Here is a 21,839-nt window from a genome sequence, read left to right on the forward strand (position 1 = left end):
AAGCACCAAGACACAACAAGTTGACCCTGAGTGACCGGATTCGAACCCCAACCTTGTGATAGGTAGCCCATTATATTCTTTCGGCTACTTCATGCACACGATCATTTTGAACCTATGCCATATCCCACTAATATCCAAGACCGAAATTTAAAACAAAACAAAAACAAGTTTGCCGTACTGCGCAGGTCAGCAACCAATCACGTCTCGTCTTTGCCTTGACGTCAGACGCAAACTAGTCTTGTCTTTATTCTCCATTTATTTCAGAAAAGCATACTTAAATAACACGTTAAAAGTCCCTAAAATCCAAGTAATGGAACAGTGCCTAATTTTGCATAAATCCAAAATGGGGTGAAATTTCACAGTTGGTCAAATCTTGTTTAAAATCAGACCAATGTATTGCTATCATGATAAGGATCCAGAAAAAAGTATTAGTTTGACCTGTCTCCAAGATACAGTTCTCTAGTTATAGGCAACAAGGTCATAGGTCATATTTTGGGGTCCACGGGCGTCTACGATTGAAAAATGTTCCGGGTTTTTTTTTTATCAGCATCAGATAATTTTTCAATTTGTGTGCCGTGTGGAATCCAAAATTAGAGAATTTTATCTTTTCCCCCTAAAAGGGTCAAATTATACTTTTTCTGATGACGAAAGGAATACTTGGGTACGGTTTTAACAAGATTGACCACCTATGAAATTTCACATAAGCGGCCATTTTGGATTTTTACAAATTAAGCACTTTTCCACTACTAGGATTTTCCGGGACTTCTGTTTTAGTGTGAGCTTTTGGGATATGAACGCATGTGAAATGGATTTTGTGGCAATTAGTGGTAGGTGATTTCATGATTTGACTGGGCCGTAAGGCTGTATGGTATTTTGTGCATTTACCTTATTTAGTATTGACATCAATGCCAGGCGGTTTAGCAGTATGAGGTGACGTGAAACATAAAGAAGTTGAATGGCTATATTTGGGCTTCAAGATATAATGTACGATTTCTATCACATTTTTCTTTACTCAAAATGGTGAAATAATATTGATAATTGTCAGGAAGGGTTCTGTCCATTTTACATGATGTTTTAAGCCGTAATAACGAGGTAAAGTGAAAGAAATCCCACTGGCTCTTTTTGGCCGTTTAAGTTATATGGGGAACTCAATGTCTAAATATGACATTCAAAATATTGCTCTGTTGACCTGACAAACACAAAGAATTTGTGATGATTCCATTTAAGTGTAAGTTGGGACATGTGTATAAACATAACATTTACAATTAAGTATGCCAAAAAATCAGGTTTGAAAAAAAATACCAAAAGACCGTACACTATGGCTTTAATATAGCTTTGAAAAAGTTCTGATATGATTGATATGATATTGGCATATCTTGTCATGTCTGCAACAATCAAGATATTATATATTAAAATGTATCACCAAGAATATGCTACTCTAAAGAAAACGCTATGTATATAAAAGACATCAATATCATTTTATTTACACGGCTTCCCTTATAATATTACAATATATGATTAGACTAGAATTAGTCTATACCCACATTACCCAGCAAATGGGTTTTTGGTTTACTTCAAAACGTTTTAACAACATTAAATGTCGGGTTTATAAAGGTCATGAAAACGTTATGAAAAACAAAATACCATATCAAATGTCGTTATAATATATTTGTTTCTAAACATTTTTGCATGAAGCTTATTAAAATCATTGAATGTTATGAAACCCTATTATAATCGTTATACACCCTTTATATAACCCTACATTTAAACGTTGTCTGGAAACCTTTCCAAACCCTTTTGCGAATGCTGGACATACGATGAATAGACTAGACCTAGACCAGTAGACATTGTTTCTTGTTAACACTCCATGAAGGTATATATGCATTTATAATTCTACTGAAATCATTTTAGTAGTCCAATTTTTGTAATATATGCTTTTAAATAAAGGTCTGAATCACGCATATTACACGAAAAATTTATCAATCGTGATGATTTTAACATTGTTAACAAGGTAAATGAATATCAGTCCAGATCATATCCATACGGATGAATCTGATCGATCGTGTTTTCCCCCACCCCAATGAGAAACTTTGTTTTACAAACTTGTACAAACGCTGACAAAACACATCATTTAGAGAGTGTGTGGAGAGTCTGTCCACACGCATTGAGGTCTAAGTTTTCTTCACATGCTCCTGTTTCCTCCTAAAATGGAACTACTTCCCAGAGTATACTTGTTTAGATTAGTCTCTCGTACTAATTATGAGGTATTAGCAAATGGTCCCCGTAACCGTTCAGCGCCAATAAATCCATCAAACATACATAAAACACTTTTTTTTTTTTACACATCTGTTTTACATTTCTCATCATTTACAAAACTTCCGTCATCAATTTCCATTTCCAATTGCATTTTAGTCGGTGTATTATTACTGGACGACACTGGATCTACAAGTGTTCGAATACATTTCCTAAATGATAGCGCTAGCACCACTTCGGAAGAAGCCGCTACAACGTAAGACCCGTTGGCCGTCATCTGAGCTTCGCGTAAACGACGTGTAACAGAGGTCAGAGTGGTTTGATTGGTAAACTTGCGACGAAGAGTCGACTGCACCTGATGAGGTAAAAGCAAGATTCACGTAAGTATTGAGAAATGTAGCACATTCAGATAACTGCTAATAAACGGTGAACATTCAAGTGCTTCGATGCCACCTGTTTAAGGAACAATAATGAAATGAATATTGAATCTGTTCATCTGAGCTTACTATTTTTACTGATTGAAGTTTAAAGCTTCTGATCCAAACATAAGGAGTTACTCTTACCTCCTCATCAGTGCGAGCGAGCCTGAAGATCTTGGACAGAGACCGCAAGTGGTTTAAACGTTGCGTTTAATGATTAACAAGGATACGCAGGTAAAACATTCCAGGAGTCTACGAGACTGTGATCAAGATTAGCTTTAAAAGGCCATTACCTGATGATGGAGTTCACAGTCTTACTCCCGTTTATGAAAGTTGGAGATCCGTCTGAAAATTCCGAGGTAGTAGTTTAAACCTCTTCCATTTGATTCAAAAGTTTTAAACTTCATTACCAACAGAGATGGACCTTTATGACTTTTACTAACCTCAGCATTGAGAAAGCAGTAGATTACAGACAGAAATATGCCCTGTAGAGATAATTAATAATAATAATAAACTCAAAGAAATGGAAATTAAAATGAATATCAATTTGTTTTATAGAGAATCGGTACTTCGCCCTACATGGACAATAACTATACGAAGAACAGCGCCACACTGTTAAGCTCTGTTAGTAAACTCGAGAAGTAATTGACAATTGTAAAAAATGCGTCCTGATCCCAATGTGTCTAGTAGTGGGCGCTATTATTATGTAGCATGGTGTTGCCTGCTGCTGTAAGAGCTCGTTAGATATTTGCAAACCTGATTGGAATTAAATTGATCCACAATGCGTTTGTTTGTTTTGGTTTACCATGCGTAACTCTATTATAATGGTTCTATATTTTAAAAATCGCGTCCCTAGCGGCAAGTTTGCATACAAGTTGGCAACCAGCTTGTTAATTTTGGTATGCTGAACTCGAATCTGTTGTCTGCCAACCAATGTTTTGAGACCGTGACCTACACAAAGATCCCCGAATGACCCCATAGGATCGCGTTGGGGTCAAAAATTAATTTTATTCCAATAACACTTTCAAACATGTCAATTTATCCGTCTGACCCCATGGATCCCAGAAATGTAATGTTTGTGCGTGTAAGACCTAATGGGGCACAAAAGATTACAGGTCGATTTGCCTTTTGTGTATGGGTCAAAAGTCATAGTTGCTCACATTTTCAAGGTCATTCGGTACCTTATGTTCGATTCCTTTGTCGGTGCACTCTTCGATTTTTTTAAACTGACATTCGTTAACTCGTTTGTTTTATAAAAAATTGTAACACATTGGGTGGGTTAAACCGTCCTTAATTCTTATTATGTTTACATTCAGTTTCCTCTTGTATCATTTATGATCTTTTAAAAATACCTTACTAATGATATTATTATTGTTAATGAATTATCATTTATATATACTTAAAAAAGGGTCCAAGAATTTAACCTTGGTTAAACTAGTTTTGAAACTTTAACTTTAAACATTCAATATCATTATTTATATTATCTGCAATTCTCATTTTCAAGTTTTTTAATGTCGGCGTATCAGGACGTGTTGTTTTTTCTAAAAATATTTTACATGATTGGTCACACGATTAAAAATATTACAAATAATAAGCATGTTAACCAAACGGTTCGTTAGTCCACCATTCTCATTATATTGTGATGTGATGTTTTTTCTGCCAAAACTAAATATCTGCCAACTATTAATATATAGACTTTGAAAGTACATTTGACTCGATTTTTTTAAACCCAGCTACAGCTTGATGAAAGTACACACCTGGTTCACTAATACCAAATCAATACTATTATCAGAAAATAATTATGTTACTGCGAGTTATTTTAATAGGTAGGTTTTCATTCAAAATGTAAATCCATTTAATTGACTTGTCGTTATTTTCACTTAGCTACAGCTTGATGAAAGTACACACCTGACTCACTAATGTTAATTTAATGATATTATGTTTAAAAAAATGTTTAAAAACGGTATTATGTTTTATGTTAATCAGAAAAGAAATTGGTTGGATGGTGTTATTTAGAAGGGTAGGATTTAATTTTAAATATAAATTCATTTAATTGAATTGTATTTTTACCTAGCTGTAGCTTGATGAAAGGACACGACAATAACTATGCAAAAACGCATACAAACTCTATAAAGGTGCCTACAATTTCTTAAGATATCACACAGCCACTTAAAATTATCAACATTTAATAACATTTCTATAAATTTCGCAACTTTAGTGACACGCAAAGGTGCACATAAGACATCTGAAAATTGTCACATACGTGTATTATTACAAAAAATTATACGCACTGTTTATGAACTAAATGTCCAAATAGTGCTTGAGTTAAAGTTTTAACTCAAGCACTATTTGGACATTAGGATTTTAAATTGACTTTGGGACCATGGGATAGGTATCGGTATCTTCTTTTCATTGGTACCATAATAAGGACCATGATGCATGACAATGACGTCATAATCCAAGTGAACCTTCAAAATAGCAGAGTTTCCATTATTTCATTGAGTTTTTGGCTAAGGATTAAAATGACCATTTAACCACAATAACATACACAAAGTGATTCAAGCTCACACTATCAATATATTTCTCATTAGAGCACTTTGAACCACCGGCCCTTACCCTTCGATATTGATAGCAAAACATACTTCGTGTATAGTATGGTTGTCAGTTTGTATCGTTGATGAGCGCCAAGAGTAGCACTACAATTACATAAAGCCTTTGGTCACTTTCTTTTGGCTTCTGCGTGCGCAGCAGGGGAGGACCGTTGAGGGCGGTGTTTGTACAGTAAGGAGCAGAAGAAGAAGCAAAGTACAGAACATCCCACTGTTGACTTACCTGTGAAGATTGGAGCACCGCATTTGCTGTTTGATATACATGAGCTGCTGGACCACCACTTGTAGGCTCCCAGAGAAATATCATATTTGTTACCCCCAGCAAGGGAAACAATACAGCTACTGCTTTCATCGCTTTTCTACAACACAATAAATAAAACGTCAAAATGTCAGGATATTTTCAATAAATGACACGGCGCGTCATGCTGAAACTTCACTGAGGCATATTCATATAAACACAGCCAAATTAAAAAGTCTCCAGTAGTTCCATCCCCATTTACTCAGAGTCTGATGAGTTTATGGCAAAATCATTTTTATTAAGTGTACAATGATTCCTGTACGGGTTGCTTCAGGCCACATAATAAGCTGATACCATGCATTGACCTTTGCGTGGTCAATTCATAATTTGTCATTTTTGAAATTGCACGAATTTCCAAAGAACGGCTCCTATGCTCACGATGATAAAACTTTTGATATCAAATTCGACGTCAAGGGCATAGTATTAGCTCTCAAATGCCGTTTAGTCTGTTCAATTTGCTTGTTTTAATCTCGAGATATGCTTACTTACCCAGCAAACACAAAAACGTTTTAAAAACGTTTTAAATAAGTTATATTTTGGCTTTTGGTTTAGGTAAAAACGTTTCAATAACATTAAAATGTCGGGTTATATAAAGGTCATAATAACGTTTTAAAACGTTTTGTATGAAAACACACTACAACAATATTTTTCAATGTTTTCAAAAAATGTTATTGTAAACTATTTTTACAAACATTTTTGCCAAATATTGTGTCAATACTTAAATAACATTATGTTAAAATGTTTGAACCCAGCAAACACAGAAATGTTCTTAAAATGTTTTTTTCAAAACTTTTTAATAACATATAAATGTCGGGTTATATAAAGGTCATGAAAACGTTTTTAAAACGTTATTGAAAATATTTTGGGCAAACATTTTTCGCAAAATATTTTTCAACCCCAAAATAACATTCTGTTTAGAATGTTTTGTATCAAGTTTTCAAGAATGTTTTTGGAATGTTATTAAAACGTTTTTATACCCTTTATATAACCCGACATTTAAACGTTTTCTGTAAAACATTTTTGTTTGCTGAGCAGTAGATTATCAAAAATGTTTTTTAAGGTTATGAAAACGTTTTATACTCTTAATAATACTCTTTATATAACCCGACATTTAAACGTTTTCTGACAACCTTTTATAACCTTTTGCGAATGATGTTGAAAACGTTTTGTGTTTGCTGGGTAGCAACGAAAGTGTAAAATCACAATTGTGCCACTTTTAGTAGGGAAGAGGGCTGTACATGTAAATCAATGATAGCATCAAGTTTATCAAGAGTTCCTTCGTGAAATCAAAAGAATGCATCAATTACACAACAATACCAAATTGTTTTTAATGTTTTATTATGATAAAAGTATACTGATCCTCTTTTTCCTCTTACGACAAATTAAACGATAAATAAATATTTCACATTCTGCTGTAAAATTAAATACATGTGCATGTCAATGATTTTACCATGGTAAACACTGTTCTTTTTGTTATTCAAGACATGTTAAAAGACAAACATATTACACACTTATGGGTTAATGAACTTTGACAAGTTCATGAAATTTGACAAATTAATGAAATTAGACAAAATAATGAAATTAGACAAAATAATGCACGCGCACCGGTGTTGATGCGTCTAATGCACGAGCCCTCGAGTTTAAACAGAGCAAATTGAACAGAATAAACGGTATTTGAGAGCTTAGACGGTGCCCTTGACGTTGATATAAGCATCATGTCACAAGGGTATTTTCTAATCGCCAAAGAGGGCGCTTTAAACTTGTACAATTTTTTTTGAGGCTGTATATTCATATATTCATATACAGTAAGCCAAATAATTAAGGTACCAGTTACGTTCACCCCCTGTATATCCTAAACAAAGGCAGATATGTCATAATTGGAACCAACAGCCAATAGCTGCATCTTTTAGCTCGAATTTAAGACCTCATTCGTTGAAATTGTTTAAGAAATAAAGACATGGCGATCCAAAAACCCAAAGAAGATGCAAATGTAAAAGTGAACTAGCGCCGTGCTGTCATTGATTAGGACGAAAAACTAGCGTTGTGCTTTCATTGATTTGAACACAAAAGTGCAACTTTTTATTTCGTATCTTCATTAGGTTTTGGATCACCGTTTCTTTAATTCTCAACCAATTTCAACAAATAAGGTCTTAAATCAGAGCTAACGGGTACAGGCATCGACTGCTTGTTTTAATTTTGACACATTTGTCTTTATTTAGGATACACAGTGGTGAACACAACTGGTACCTTAATTCTTTTGCTAGTACTGTATATTCATTCATTCATATATTCATATTTTATTTTTATTTTTCATTGGTTGTTAATTGTTTGGTGTCCGCAGATCAGAACTTTCTTATTAGTCAGTCAAATTCAGAAAACATTTGGCCTGACCTAGCACTAACTTTAACAGAAACCATTTTAATATCACAAAATAATATATCAAAAGTACACCATAATATGAAGAGTGGGACACAGAAAATAAGGGGGGTCAAACATTGAAAATGTTCTATTTTAATAATTATGGTGGCAAAACATATACCAACTTTAATAATCCTTTAGTCATAAGGACAACCAAATATAATTATTAACTAAATCTACTGGAAAATACACACACTATACAAAAGTATTGCAACAATGCTGGAAAAAGAAAGATGAATTCCGGAAACTGTAAGTTGAACATAATTTGATCTAATATCCTGTCAATTTTACATGCCGTCCGGGCATTCCGTACTGGATGGAAATGTTAAGTTGCTTGAAATAAGTAAAATTAAGATAATAAAGTGGTGGGAAAATGATTCATGGATGTGACGGGTGGAAGAAGTTACCAGCTTTGGAAGACAAAGCCCTTCAAGGTCTGTTGGGGGACTCAGAAGAAAGAAAGGTCACTTTGCTACCCAATAAGGCATCAAATGACCTTGAAAAAATTGTCTTTTGTATTCATTATGTGTTTAAATGACATTATGTTCTTTACGGAGTTACCATGTGACCATATTATTGCAATATGAAATTCCTGAATCTACTACACCTTGCAAGACGTCAACCAGTCGTCCAATCAAAGTTCTTCCTTCCTTTAAAGCATTCTACTGATACCTTGCAAAAACCAATTTGGCAACCATTTTAATGGCATGTGGACATTTTGTGGACTAAAGATTCTTTGTCTCTGCATTAAAACGGATTTCCCTGTTTTCACCATTGTAAGCACTGTAATAGGCGCATGATGTCACCACAAGTGATATATACCATAGATTGATAATCTATAGTGATACATTCCATCCCATTTATTTGGCTAATCTTTCTTATTTCACGCAAAGAACACTTTATCCAGTACGCCATGTGGTATCGACAGGATATTAAATCAATGTTCAACTTACAGTTTGCGGAATACTTCTTCTTTCATCTATGTTGCAATACTTTTGTATAGTATGTGTAGTTTAGTGGCTATAATGGTATTAAATGTTCAAGGTCATCACGGGGAAAGTATTTCAGAATGCTTCAATTTTTTTTTTTAATGTGATAAATTTTATCGTATATAAAAAAAATGTGCTGGTTGTACCATCTCATCTATGACATCCCATAGCACATTAATCAGCTAAAACTGTGAAGGGTCCACGTGTAGAGGGTTGCACTAAAGTGGTCGAGGGAGATTAAATTAACATCATACAGTTTAATATAATAGAGGAATAACCTGGAATGAGTTTGAACAAAATCAAAACATTCTGAAATATTTCCCCGGATGACCTGGAACTGTTTTTAGCCTATAAATGAAAGCTAAAGAATGATATGGCTAATACTTGTGACTAAAGGAAGTATATATTTTGCCACAATTTTCAGATTTTGTCTCCTGTATGAAACTTTGTTCCCTTTTCCACTCTACAATGGTATAGTGTTACTCTGTGATATTTTTAAGTATAAGAACACACAAATGGGTTCTATTGCTATTAGTGCTAGGTTGAAATACAATTTGACTGGTCAATATTGTCTGAAATCATAATTCGGGGACCAGCAATTATATTGTGGAAATTGTGGAAAAGGAATTTCAGCACAATATTTTACATTCGCAAAGATCATGGTAAAAACGACTTTACACTGAAGACAACAACAACGAAAGTAAAAAATAAATACAAATACACGATAAACTCGCTCTCTATCAGTGGCAAAGTACCGGCATACAATGCCATAGACCTGCGGTTTGCGGGGTTATCCGGAGTTTGGCAGCATAATGTAGGGGTATATTATATACCGTAAATGATTGCAAGCTTTAATACCATAAATTGGCATTATATTTTTCCATCAGTATTGAGTAGTACGATAGCATGCATGCAAGAAATGTATTATTTTCTTAAGATAGGATGGAAGGAAAAGAATAATACATGTTACCTTAACTGTACCACTTCATGTGTGTTACTAGCTCTCAATTTAGTCAGCAATATCCTGACAATGTTGATCAAAAATACGGTGTTAACCTGTTAAAAGGAGAATAGGATAAATCACAGACTCATGTGCCGCAACTATTCATAAAGTCATCTATATGCAAATTTGTGACTGCGCTATTTACTTACTGTTTTGCTTACTCCGTCTTTTTGACAGCACAACATAAATTCTCTTTTCCTTACCGCAATGGCTATATGTTACTCTTTCGTTTGGTTGCATTTTGCTTATTGTCTAACCTAGAAATCAAGATTTTCCTGTCATTTGAATCGATCTGCCCGTCCAAATTTGACTTTGAAATATAAAGCAGGCTTCAGCAACATATTCTACTATTCATCATTTGAAACCGGTTAACACGTTGTAACAGGCTTTTTGGTAACTTTTGCTTAAATACTGTATGTTACTTGTTGGGACCTTGTGACCGTTTTGAAACACATAAATAGAAATAGTCTTACTCTTACTTTATATCCATCTACTTTTTCTCTATTTATACAAGTTAAAATAATTCTAAATCTTCCTGCTATCTAATCTGATGATATTAAAATGTTAGTCTTTAACAACGCATTGGTCAAATTTGAATGACAAAACACATCTTTATGGAATAAAAACATTGTTACACGGGGTACTGTACTCTGGAGGACAGAATAACCATTTTTATCATCGTGTGATACTATATACTAGTATATTCAGGGCGTGTCCGTGACCCCAGAAACATGTCCAGGTGTACTGTATAAAGCTCCAAAAGCCACCACCGGACATGCAACTGTCTTTTGGGTACAGTGAAGACATACTCACTATAACGGCTGATATCATTGGTCCTCGAATAACCCAGAAATAAGGCAGATAATAGTAGTCGTCCCAACAAGGTGATTTACTTTTAGAGCAGTGCATCAGAGTTGACCAAGTAACAACGGCTATCACGGGTGAAACTGTTGACAAAACATTATACACACCAAAAGCGTAAGATACAGACTTGATATGGAATATTTCTTCACGAAGTGCCAAGACTAGTCTGAAAGGGGTCTGCATAAACTACACGGGCTAAATATTTATTTAGGTTTGTCGGGAGATGGTGTAAAATAATTTGTGATTGAAAATGTTTTCTCTATGAGTTTACATTATGGTGCTCATAATGTAGTAAATTAGCCAAAAATGGCGGATTTAAGGGGATTTAATTTGTGTTTTTTGGGTAGAATTTCTGATTTTAGTCAACATTGTTCTAATATTATTAAATTTATTGAGGTTGAGGTGATATTTACTGAATATAAATACGTACCATCAAGTGTTGGTCAGAACTGAAATTCACTTGTAATGCACTCAGCGTTGAAAGTGGGAGGAGCTTTAAAAAATATGGCTCTTAAAAGTTGGGCGTACTCTGAAAGTTTGAATGGCTCCCTGGGGCCAAATGTTCCAGCCAGCCAACAAACTACGACGTTCGCTGACGTTGTACTTAGGTTGCACAGTGACAAATTAAAAACGTTATTTTAACGTACCTGGATATGATAAAAACGCTTTTTTGAAAACATTCGGTAATGACGTGGAATTTACAGCGTTCGACCGGACTTAAAAAAAGGGACGTTCAGAAATCAGAAATTGTGTCCCCCACAAAACTTAAATTCAGTCTCCCAAAATCCGTCATTTTAGGCAAATTAACTACATTATGAGCCCCATAATGTAAACTCATAAAAAGCACATTTTTACCAAGCAATTATTTGACATCATCTCCCGACACACCCAATTAATATATATATAGCCCGTGCGGTTTACGCAGACCCCTTCTATACTAGTCTTGGAATTGTGCGAACAAATATTCCATACTTCATGTAAAGTTTGTATAAAGGCAAAAAATAACATTGTATGTCTACAAGCTAATTCGCATCTGTCTCGTAGAAATTTGCCATTGTAGTGTTTTTTCACATATTTTAAATATTGTGAAAATAATTGTTTCGTGCACTAACCAGTCGATCATGAAAAGTGTCAAGTTTACTTGTAATCATAAAGTATAATGTTTTTGATGCGCCCACTTTGGGCATCACAAAAACTAACACACTTAAAAATTCAGTTGATAAAAGTAAAACACCTCCCAAAAAGAAAGTTTATTAAACAATAGAGTGCGGTACTACTCTGCACCTTACAATATTCTCCACACGTCTATAGATATGTTATTGCTTGTTACTCATGTTAGCAATTATGACCACTTAAATAAGTGGGTACTTTATTTTTGTGAGGTGTGTAGCTTTTGGTTGTCCTTTGATCATACATACCCCAACCGATGATGACGTAATGTATAAAATGTGTCTTTCTGCTGAATACTGCCACCGATAAGGTATTGGTTAGATACAACCCTTCTACAAACATCCAAAATATGTTACACATAATGAAATACTCCAGTAAAGTCACCACAAGCCGGCACAATGTTGGCTACAATAAAAAGCAAAAAACGATGAAAACGTCAATCATCGGATAATACATATGCGATTATTATGTAAATGACGAGATTATATTGCCTAATTTTGACCAAACACATTTAATAATAAATAATAAGCATTTGTAATGCGCCATTTATCTAGAAAATTAAATCTAATCCAAGGCGCAGAAAACTAGATACACATACAAACAAGAATATAAGTATATATGAAAACAGAGTTAACAAAAAGTATAGCTGAATAAAACAAATCAACTATCCCAATTGTTAGCTCTATACAATTTCATACAAAATACAATCAATATGAACCAAAGAATCCTTAATACATGTAAAACAAAAATAACGAGTATGATAAACAAACATTAGTTGACATTACACGCAGTATTGAATAAGAAAGTCTTGAGTCCAGATTGCAACTGACCAACAGAAATTGATTGTCTCAGATTATAGGGAAGCGAGTTCCAAAGTTTTGGTGCAACAGTAGAAAAAGCACGGTCTCCCAGAGAATAATTAGATCGCGGAATTTTTAATAGACATTTGTCTGACGATCTTAGAGTACGTGCAGGGGTGTATAGAACGAGAAGGTCAGTGATGTAAGATGTAAGATGGTGCAATGTTGTTTAATCCTCTCCATGTGAGAAGAAGAGTTTTAAATTCAATTCTTTCACGTACGGAAATCCAGTGCAGATTCATAAGAATGGGTGTGATATGATCATATTTGTGAGTGTTTGTCAAAACGCGTGCGGCAGGGTTCTGTACAAATTGAAGTTTTCTAAGCTGTTGTTCAGTAATTCCATTTAGTAGAAAATTTCCGTTGTCTAAGCGCGAGGTAATGAACGCGTGAAGTAGTATTTAGGCAGTATCCTTTGACAGAAGTTTCATAATACTATATAGGTTCCGGATTTGAAAATAAGCAGATTGACAAACTTTTTTAATGTGATTATCCATTAACATTGTAGATTCAAAACATACGCCTAAATTCCGCACACTGGTTGAAGAAGATATAGTGGCAGATCCGATTTGAATACTGTTATGCTGAATCTTACTTTGAAAGTTTTTGGAAGATACTCTGAGCAATTCAGTTTAGTCATCATTAAGTTTTAGTTTATTTTTTGTCATCCATGATCGTATATCAGAAATACAGTTTTCAATACGCTGACGAGCCAAGTCTTCCTCTTTAGGTTTATTTACATCAAAAGAAAGGTAAAGCTGCGTATCATCTGCATAAGTATGAACATTCAAGTTATGATGCCGAGCAATTTCCATAACATGTGACGCATATATAGTGAAAATATGGGGCCTAACACAGAGCTTTTTGGTACTCCAAATGGTAGGTCTACCGCAGATGACAGAGTATATGCTGACAGATTGATTTCTACATGACAAATATGACAAAACCCATTGAAGGGGTGGGCTTTTGACACCCAAGGATTCAAGACGCGAAAGAAGAATATTGTGATCAATGGTGTCAAAGGCCGCAGACAAATCCAGAAGAACTAAGAACACAGCACGTTTTTGATCAAGTTCACATAAGATATCATTTTGAACCTTCAAAAGTGCTGTTTCAGTTCAGTGAAATTTTTTGAGCGCGGACTGGTACTTTTCCAGAAGGTTGTGCGTTTCAAAGTGATTGTTCAGACGAGATGCTACAATTTTTTCAATAATTTTTGACACCAAAGTTAAATTTGATACAGGTCGATAATTTCTGAGATTTTCAGAATCAAGAGTTGCCTTCTTTAGCAATGGCTTAACAACAGCACTTTTAAATTTGACTGGAAAAGTAGATGTTTCAAGAGATAAATTTACAACCTTTGTTATGGTTCGGAGGAGAAGATCAATGTGGTCCTTGGGATTCGAAGTAGGAATCGGATCCAATTGGCAATGCTTAGATGGAGAAGACATGACTAATTTGCGAACTTCATCCTCTGAGGCCGGTAAAAAGTTGTTCAACTCTGGCACAGTAGAATTACATACAGATGGCGAAGTCAGTCGAGGAGTTGGAGAAAGGGCATCTTGCGTGAAAGATGCATGGACGTTGGTGATTTTTGAAATGAAATGCAAATGCTTGATTAGAAGAGTGAGTGAGCTGGTAGCTTGGGTTTACCCTTTTGATGGAGTAATGATTCGACAATGTTATAAAGTTCCATATAAACTGTTTTCACAGTTTACTATCTGATCCCTGTAGCGCGACGATTTTGCTTTATTAATCAATGTGTTTACAAGGAGACGCTGAGCCTTGAAAAGATCACGGTCGATTTGCAACTTTGATTTCCGCCATCGTCTCTCTAGTCGTTTTCTATTCTTTTTTTATTTCAGCGATTTCATCATTATACCATGGGTTGCGAGGTCTTAACGTGACAGTTCATGATTTCAGAGGTGCATGTTTTTCCAATTTGGTACATAAAATCTCATTGTATTGATTTACAAGTCCAGATAGATCAGTCTTGGGGTTTGTGATGAGCTCAGAGTTTCTTATTATCACAATCAAAATCCACATGGTTTATCATTTCCAACTTGCGATATGTAGTCTGATTTTTGGCGTATCCCGGTTTGTTCAAGTTTATTTACAATGAATGGCAAAATGATCTGAAAAGAGAGTACCTATACGAACTGAGTGAATAAGATCATCAGTTGAACGAGTCACGGCCAAATCCAAAATGTGGCCACTTATGTGAGTTGCTTCTTTCACAAATTGAGTAAAGTTATATGTCTCCAGTAAATCCTGAAACTTGATGGTATCTGGGTCATTGGTCGATATGAAAATTGAAATCCCCAACAATCAGAAGCTTACACGGAGCAAATACTAAAGTTGTTAAGTAGTCTGAAAACTCATTTTCATATTCACAGTAGACTTGTTCGTTTAGCAGTTATATTGGGGTCTGTATACAACAATTAATTTAAAAGTTAAGTCACAACATAAGGTTTCAAAAGTTGATGAATTGAAGACGTTGATATTTTCCCACTTGATGTTGATGTTATAGGTGAGTCCAACTCCACTTAAAGCCATATTATAACATTTGCTGAGGAGGACGCCCTCAATGTTTTTTTTTTTTATTAATTTTTACACGATTATATTGTTCTGTATTAAAGCAATCTACCCTGCAAAAATCAAGATTCTAGGTGCTGTAGTTTTGTCAAAATCCGAGATTTTGAATAAAACGCCGGAATATGATATTATTAGTCGAACGCATACACGATGTTCATAATACACAGTACGTACACGGCGTGCGGGACGGTGATCTATACAACAAAGGGTCGTACCATAACATGACCGAAGGAGTGGTACGTATTGGCGACATATGCGCTGGTAGTAAATTCCAATTTTCTTTGCTTTGCCGTAGTTGTTCGGCTCAAAAATAAAAAGGGGATATATCTGACAGTAAGAACTAACATTTTATGGCAAAGAAAGGCTAATCTATTTTGTATGAAAATGTTATAATATTGCTTTAATGTATTTCTTCTCGGTTCAAGATGTAACCATTTTCCTGGTTGGTCAACGAACGCTCACTATTGATCTTAACATTTGTTTAAATTACGTTGTAGCTGTAAAGCGAGAAATACCGTAGTCCCGGGGAATAGTATACGTCTTTAAGACTTCATTTGATTAAAGGCCAATGCATGTGAAACATCACTTCAAATTTAATGTTGAGGAGCAAAAAGGTTCTTTAAGCAAAGAGATTAAACCTAATTGACTTCAACCAGAAACTTGATCATTCAAATTTATAAAACCAAAACCACAAAATGGTAATTGGCATGTGTCAAAAATCATATTTGAATGTCAAAGAATTAGTAACGAAAGATTTTGATACTTCACAGGTTAGTGAACGTAGCTGATATTTTCATTTTGCGATTGTTGCAATCTTATGGATAATTTACTATATGCGCGTATGACCTGTGTTACATGTTTTTTTCTTGTATGTTTTTATACTGCACATAGGCTTACGTCATGTAGCCAATAATTAATTTATACAAGTAACCCGATTGAAATGATTATAGTCACTTTTCGACATTCTGATTCATGCTCACAGTGAACATTTTATCATATCTGATCTAACAACGGTATCGCATAAATTTACCTCGAGCACTTTTTAGAAATCTTTACAATATTAGGATATTAAGATATTGGATATAAAAAGATATGAGAATGTGTGAATTATTTTATTCTCATACCTTAAATTATGACTTTCGAACTGAATCTGTGTTTGTATTGAGCGAATGAGAAGACTTCGTTTCAAATCATTTGATCACCGTATATTAGATGCAAATATTGGTTGAGAAAGGTAATCTCAGTATCATTATTTTGATCAAATTAGTATGTTATGACAAATTAAACTTATCATGTCATTTTTTTAATGAATTTCCCGTTTTCATTTCAAGAACCAATATGACTACTTAATTTGCTTATTTGCAAATCTTTAATAACGAGTAGGAGTTTAACCCGTAATAAACTGCATGATTAGGATTATTATTGATTTTACAAATGATACAAAGCAACATAATATGAAACGTAATAACATATGAGCCGTGAGTAACAATCAATGTTCTGCTGAATATCGTGTTTCTACTTACATTGGAGACATGATCCAAATTATTATGGTAATTAAACTGCAATGAGTTGGGAAAAGGATCCCAGGAACTCAAACTTGAAAAGTGAGCCGAATTCTTTATTTTCGGTATAAAAAAAACATACCAAAAACCTCTATGACTAGATAACTTATCTCAAAAGTGTTACAGAGACTTTGTTTTTTACTTAAATTGTCAAATTATATACGCTTTTATTTTCACTTTAGAATACATACGATGGCTTGTTGTTTAGAACTATTTTTTCTCTCATACACCGCTTACCGTTGCTTACTTCATAAAATCTCGAGATACGTTCTTGCCAAATTAATCGAGTTTGTTTATCATGAACATTGTGCGTTTTTAGTAGGTGTATGTTACGACAGATTTTGAACTGTGTGTGTTGTCTATGGGGTGTGGTTGAGTGGGGTGCGTGGAACGCGATCGTCGCACGCGTGTTTAAATATGACAGTTGGTCGAATTGAAAACAAAAAGAACACGGACATATCCTCAGAACTAATAAACTCCTCAACAAAAGTTTGGAAACTTTTTTCAAGCAGCTATCTCAGATTATTTGTGACATTTTCATATCGTGTTGCTGATCAATGGGCAGATAATTTATTTCCCTTTACAATGACACCACATTTGAAACAATGATCTTTTTCACGGCTGAGTACACGTCTGGGGTCTCAAACAGAATGTGCCAAGTTGACCATTATTCTGTGCAGCAAGCTGCAATCCCATATCCTTGTAATATGGCAATAATGCAATCCAGCAAGATGACAACGCTCGCCCACACATATCCTGGGTGATCAACGACTATCTATGGAATGTGGGAGTAGAGGAATGTAATGGCCTGCCATCAGCCGATTGACCACTTGTGGGACCAGCTTGGTCGTACTGTGCGCGCCGAAGTAGTAAATGCAACCACATTGAACGACCTGTGATGAATCCTGGTTGAAGAATTGAATGACATCCCACCTCAACGTGTGACCAGGCTGGTGAGCAGCATGAGGAGGAGATTCCAGGCTGTTGTGGCTGCGAATGGTTTTTCCACCCTCTATTTGAGGTTAGTGAGTGTTGTTTGAGCACAGAATAATAGTCAATTTGGCACATTCTGTTTGAGACCTTACTTCATTCACAAGACGTGTACTCAGCCATGAAAAAGGTGATTGTTTCAAATGTAGTGTCATTGCAAAGGAGATACATTAACTGTCCATTGATATGCAATACGATATGAACATGCCACAAATAATCTAAGATATAGATGTTTGAAAAAGCTTTCCAAACTTTTGTTGAGGCGTTTCGTATTAATTATTGTACGATGTATGAGAATATGATGATTGTTAGAGCGATTAGTTGCGGATTGATTTCATGTATAATAATTATTATGAATAGGGGTGTGTTGGGATAAGTGCGTTATAGGAAAACTTGCGCGTAATTGTGTGAGAGGTGTGTGTTGGGTGGGGTGAGTGTGATTGTGATTGTGGTTGCGTGTGTTGTGATCTAGAGTATATAGAAATGGGCATACAAATATGGCTGTGTGACAATTGCAACTGTTGTTACATTTGTGCAAAGGGGTCCACAACCGAGTAAGTCTACATCAGCAAAGGAATTGAATTATTGTAGATCACGTTGCATTTGAACTATAGATGTTATAGAAACGTGTTTCGAGTGTGTATGTGTACGAAGTGGGCGGGGTGTGTGTAATTATGTATGTATTTTGTGTAAAAGCACCCCTGCCTGTCTCTGTTATATATCAGTGTGCATCTCTACAATACATGTATATGACACACGTGACTACACGTACATATAAATCACTCAGTATTTCAGGTTCAGGAAAACAACATTGTATGAATGCATTTGTTTTGGTTTCCCTCTTTGCGGCACGTGCTATGTTTTCAATATTTATCTATAGAAAAATACTACTCGTAATACAGCTATATTATTGACGGATCTGTTTTGTGACCTAAACTTCTGGACACATTTCTCAACGGCCAGTCGTAAGAACGCTCAAATGCTGTTGTGGGTGAAAGTAAAATATGAGTGCGCGTAATTCTCCGTGGCCAATCATGCACACAAATTAGTTCATGACATTCCCGGTTTGAAGAGCTCATAATTTCTTTATTTTAGATCTTGTATATTGCAAAATAGATCAAAGATTATTTGGATGAGAAAATAGCATGTATTAACAAATTTCAATAGTTGTACCTGTTTACGTAAATCAACCGGGAGGTAGGTAGTTATCGGCGAAGAAGAAGTGAGCTTTAGTACACGGTTGTTTGCGTGAAACCATGATATTCTTCGAGATTCGCATAACACAATATGCCGATAGAGCTCATTTAGCGACCGTGTTCACGACTGACTGTCAATGACTGAGCTTTTTCCCCTTCTGAACGCCCCTCGCTTATACGCGCTTGTTGTATGTACTCAAGCTAAAGTACGATATTTGCTTCCAAATGTTGTTGATGCCCTTTATAAGTGGAGCAAGAAATGGGATCTCAATATTCATTTTCTAAATGCCAGAATATTTCAATCACTAGGCGCAGAAATGTTATCACGTTTTAATAAAAATGAATGGCGTTATGTTGGCTCGCTCTAAGTCTATCAAGTACCTAAATGTTGTTATTTCATCAACTCTGGTTTGGAATGATCATTTATACAGGGTTGCTATCAAATATAAAACATTTGGCATGAGCAAGCGTGCTTTTGGTTTCAGTGACACACTGAAAGTAACCAAGACTCACTTTACTGCTTTGGTCAGAAGTGATCTTGAGTGTGGTAGCTTGAGTAGAATCTTCTAGCGCAACATACAGGTTCTTGAGAGTGAATTGATTTGGGGCTACCTAAATCTTGATTACAGGGATCGTTTGAATGAATAATCTCCCTTGCACTTGACTTTTAGACGTAAAATATCTAATCGTTTTCTCTAATTGTTTTTGCTTGATCATTAAACTTTGTTTACAAGCTATTTAATGAAAGATTGGAATCCCCTCTCATGTAATCACAAACACAAATTCAGTCAGGTCTATTTATGGATTGGGAAAATCCCATTTCACACAATGTTATCATTGTAATAACCCCGTTCTTAATGTAGATGTGAAGTAGTGAGCTAGTAATAGAATGGAAACTATTCGATGTTTAGTATAACAAAATGTAAACATGACTTCGTGACAGATTTTGAAGTACTGTGTTGTGCAGTAATCTGAATACTGCTATGTACATTCAAAAAAAGGGGACATGTGGGCCAGTCGATTTGCATAGCCAATAATGTGCTATTAATCCAACTCTAAGGAAGAAGATCCAAAGTACGCCAAAGTGCGTATCTTTCCCAAAAAGAGAATATATTCTTCTGTTGACTTGCTGAAGTCTGATTTATAAAGCAAGACATCTGTCAATGTAAGTGGAAACAGAATAGATGCAGGAGGCATGAGTATTGAGTAACACTTGCGGGAAATCAAAACATCCGGTCAAGGTTCCGTTCCAAGCAAATGAACCAATAACGCCATCAATGCTTTGAGAAATCCAGAAGGTTTCTGGCAAAACTGTCAGCATTTTGTCTTGGCAAATTAATTCAAAAATAGCAGAATGGTTGTAAGTCTGTTTCCTGAAGACAAATAGGTGCATGGTAAAAGTAGCACCCTTTCGGAAATTACCATCTGTGCAAGGGTTTTGTACGCAAAGAATATATATGACGCATGTCAACAGTGGTCTTCGCTGGACAAGTTTGAAACAGGATATTAATCAGTCGTCCATACCATTGAGGACGAACAGAAGTTTACAATCAGCAGCATGAAGACTGCTGGAACAGTAAACATTGCAACCCATTGCGTGTATGTATTCATTTTTATATGCAAGAATAGTGTTCAATCACAGTATACTTTTCAGTAAAGAGTTAGCTTTTGTTAACTTATACAAACAGTGTGTTTAGTTGTGCATTCAGGGCCCATTTGGCCTTAGATCGTTGCGATCCATAACAATGATATAATTTCAGACAAATATATGCAATACTACTCATCTGATCAGAGTCTTCGTACCACAAGATTATCAACTGATCACCCGAAATTTACTCCCAAATTTGTAAATCCGAGTCGCATAATCCTAGCTCCACCTTCCCTACTCCATTAGATCTGTCGATTCTTATTCCTCATTCAATTCTCAGGTTCAGGATTTTTACAAGGCCAATACATAAAATTTAGTTCCGTTTTTACCCAGGGTGTCTGTACTTAAGTTTCTGCTTGCAGATACCCTAAGTGTAGGCAATCATGCCCATTTTTCCTCCTTCCCGGCCTTGATGTGATGACTCTGATATGTTTTGCACCTGTTCATTTTAGCCAATTACTTGCATGTATTTCAATTGTGAATTAGGATTACTTATTATATCTGAATATTTATATGGCAGTGATGAAATAAATAAATAAATAAATAAATAAATAAATAAATAAATAAATAAATAAATAAATAAATAAATAAATAAATAAATAAATAAATAAATATATATATATATAAATAAATAAATAAATAAATAAATAAATAAATAAATAACACGATCATTATACTTACAAAACAAAACACCACGGAGTGTCTTACAAAATCTGTTACCTGAATGCACTATCCAAAATTAAATGTGAGGATATTTGAAACACAGACTAGCAATTTCGCATGTGTCAAACTTGTATTTGAATGTCAAAGAATAATATTAGTAACGAAAGATGTTGATACTTCACAGGTTAGTGAACGTATCTGATATACGATTGTTGCAATCTTATGCATAGTTATCTTTATGATCTACGCTATATGTTATTATTATGGGTACTTGTACTGTATACGCCATGTAGAATAAATAA

The 21,839-nt window shown here is 35.0% G+C and overlaps 1 protein-coding gene across 3 annotated transcripts in view; it reads right to left on the minus strand.

The window, feature by feature from the left end:
• Positions 1–1,492: 1,492 nt before the first annotated feature.
• LOC140158474 (PDF receptor-like) overlaps positions 1,493–21,839 on the minus strand; it is a 156,606-nt gene continuing 136,259 nt past the window's right edge. For all 3 annotated transcript variants that reach the window (XM_072181569.1, XM_072181570.1, XM_072181568.1), the window contains 6 exons: positions 12,272–12,428; positions 10,803–10,936; positions 9,957–10,042; positions 5,505–5,640; positions 3,116–3,157; positions 1,493–2,608 (listed from right to left, as the gene is read on the minus strand). In XM_072181569.1, the coding sequence (XP_072037670.1) occupies positions 2,339–2,608; positions 3,116–3,157; positions 5,505–5,640; positions 9,957–10,042; positions 10,803–10,936; positions 12,272–12,428 (825 nt within the window). In that variant the 3' untranslated portion in view covers positions 1,493–2,338. The remainder of the gene's footprint in view (positions 2,609–3,115; positions 3,158–5,504; positions 5,641–9,956; positions 10,043–10,802; positions 10,937–12,271; positions 12,429–21,839) is intronic.

This window comes from Amphiura filiformis, chromosome 8 (assembly GCF_039555335.1).
Source record: "Amphiura filiformis chromosome 8, Afil_fr2py, whole genome shotgun sequence".
In the NCBI taxonomy this organism is placed as follows: Eukaryota; Metazoa; Echinodermata; class Ophiuroidea; order Amphilepidida; family Amphiuridae; genus Amphiura; species Amphiura filiformis.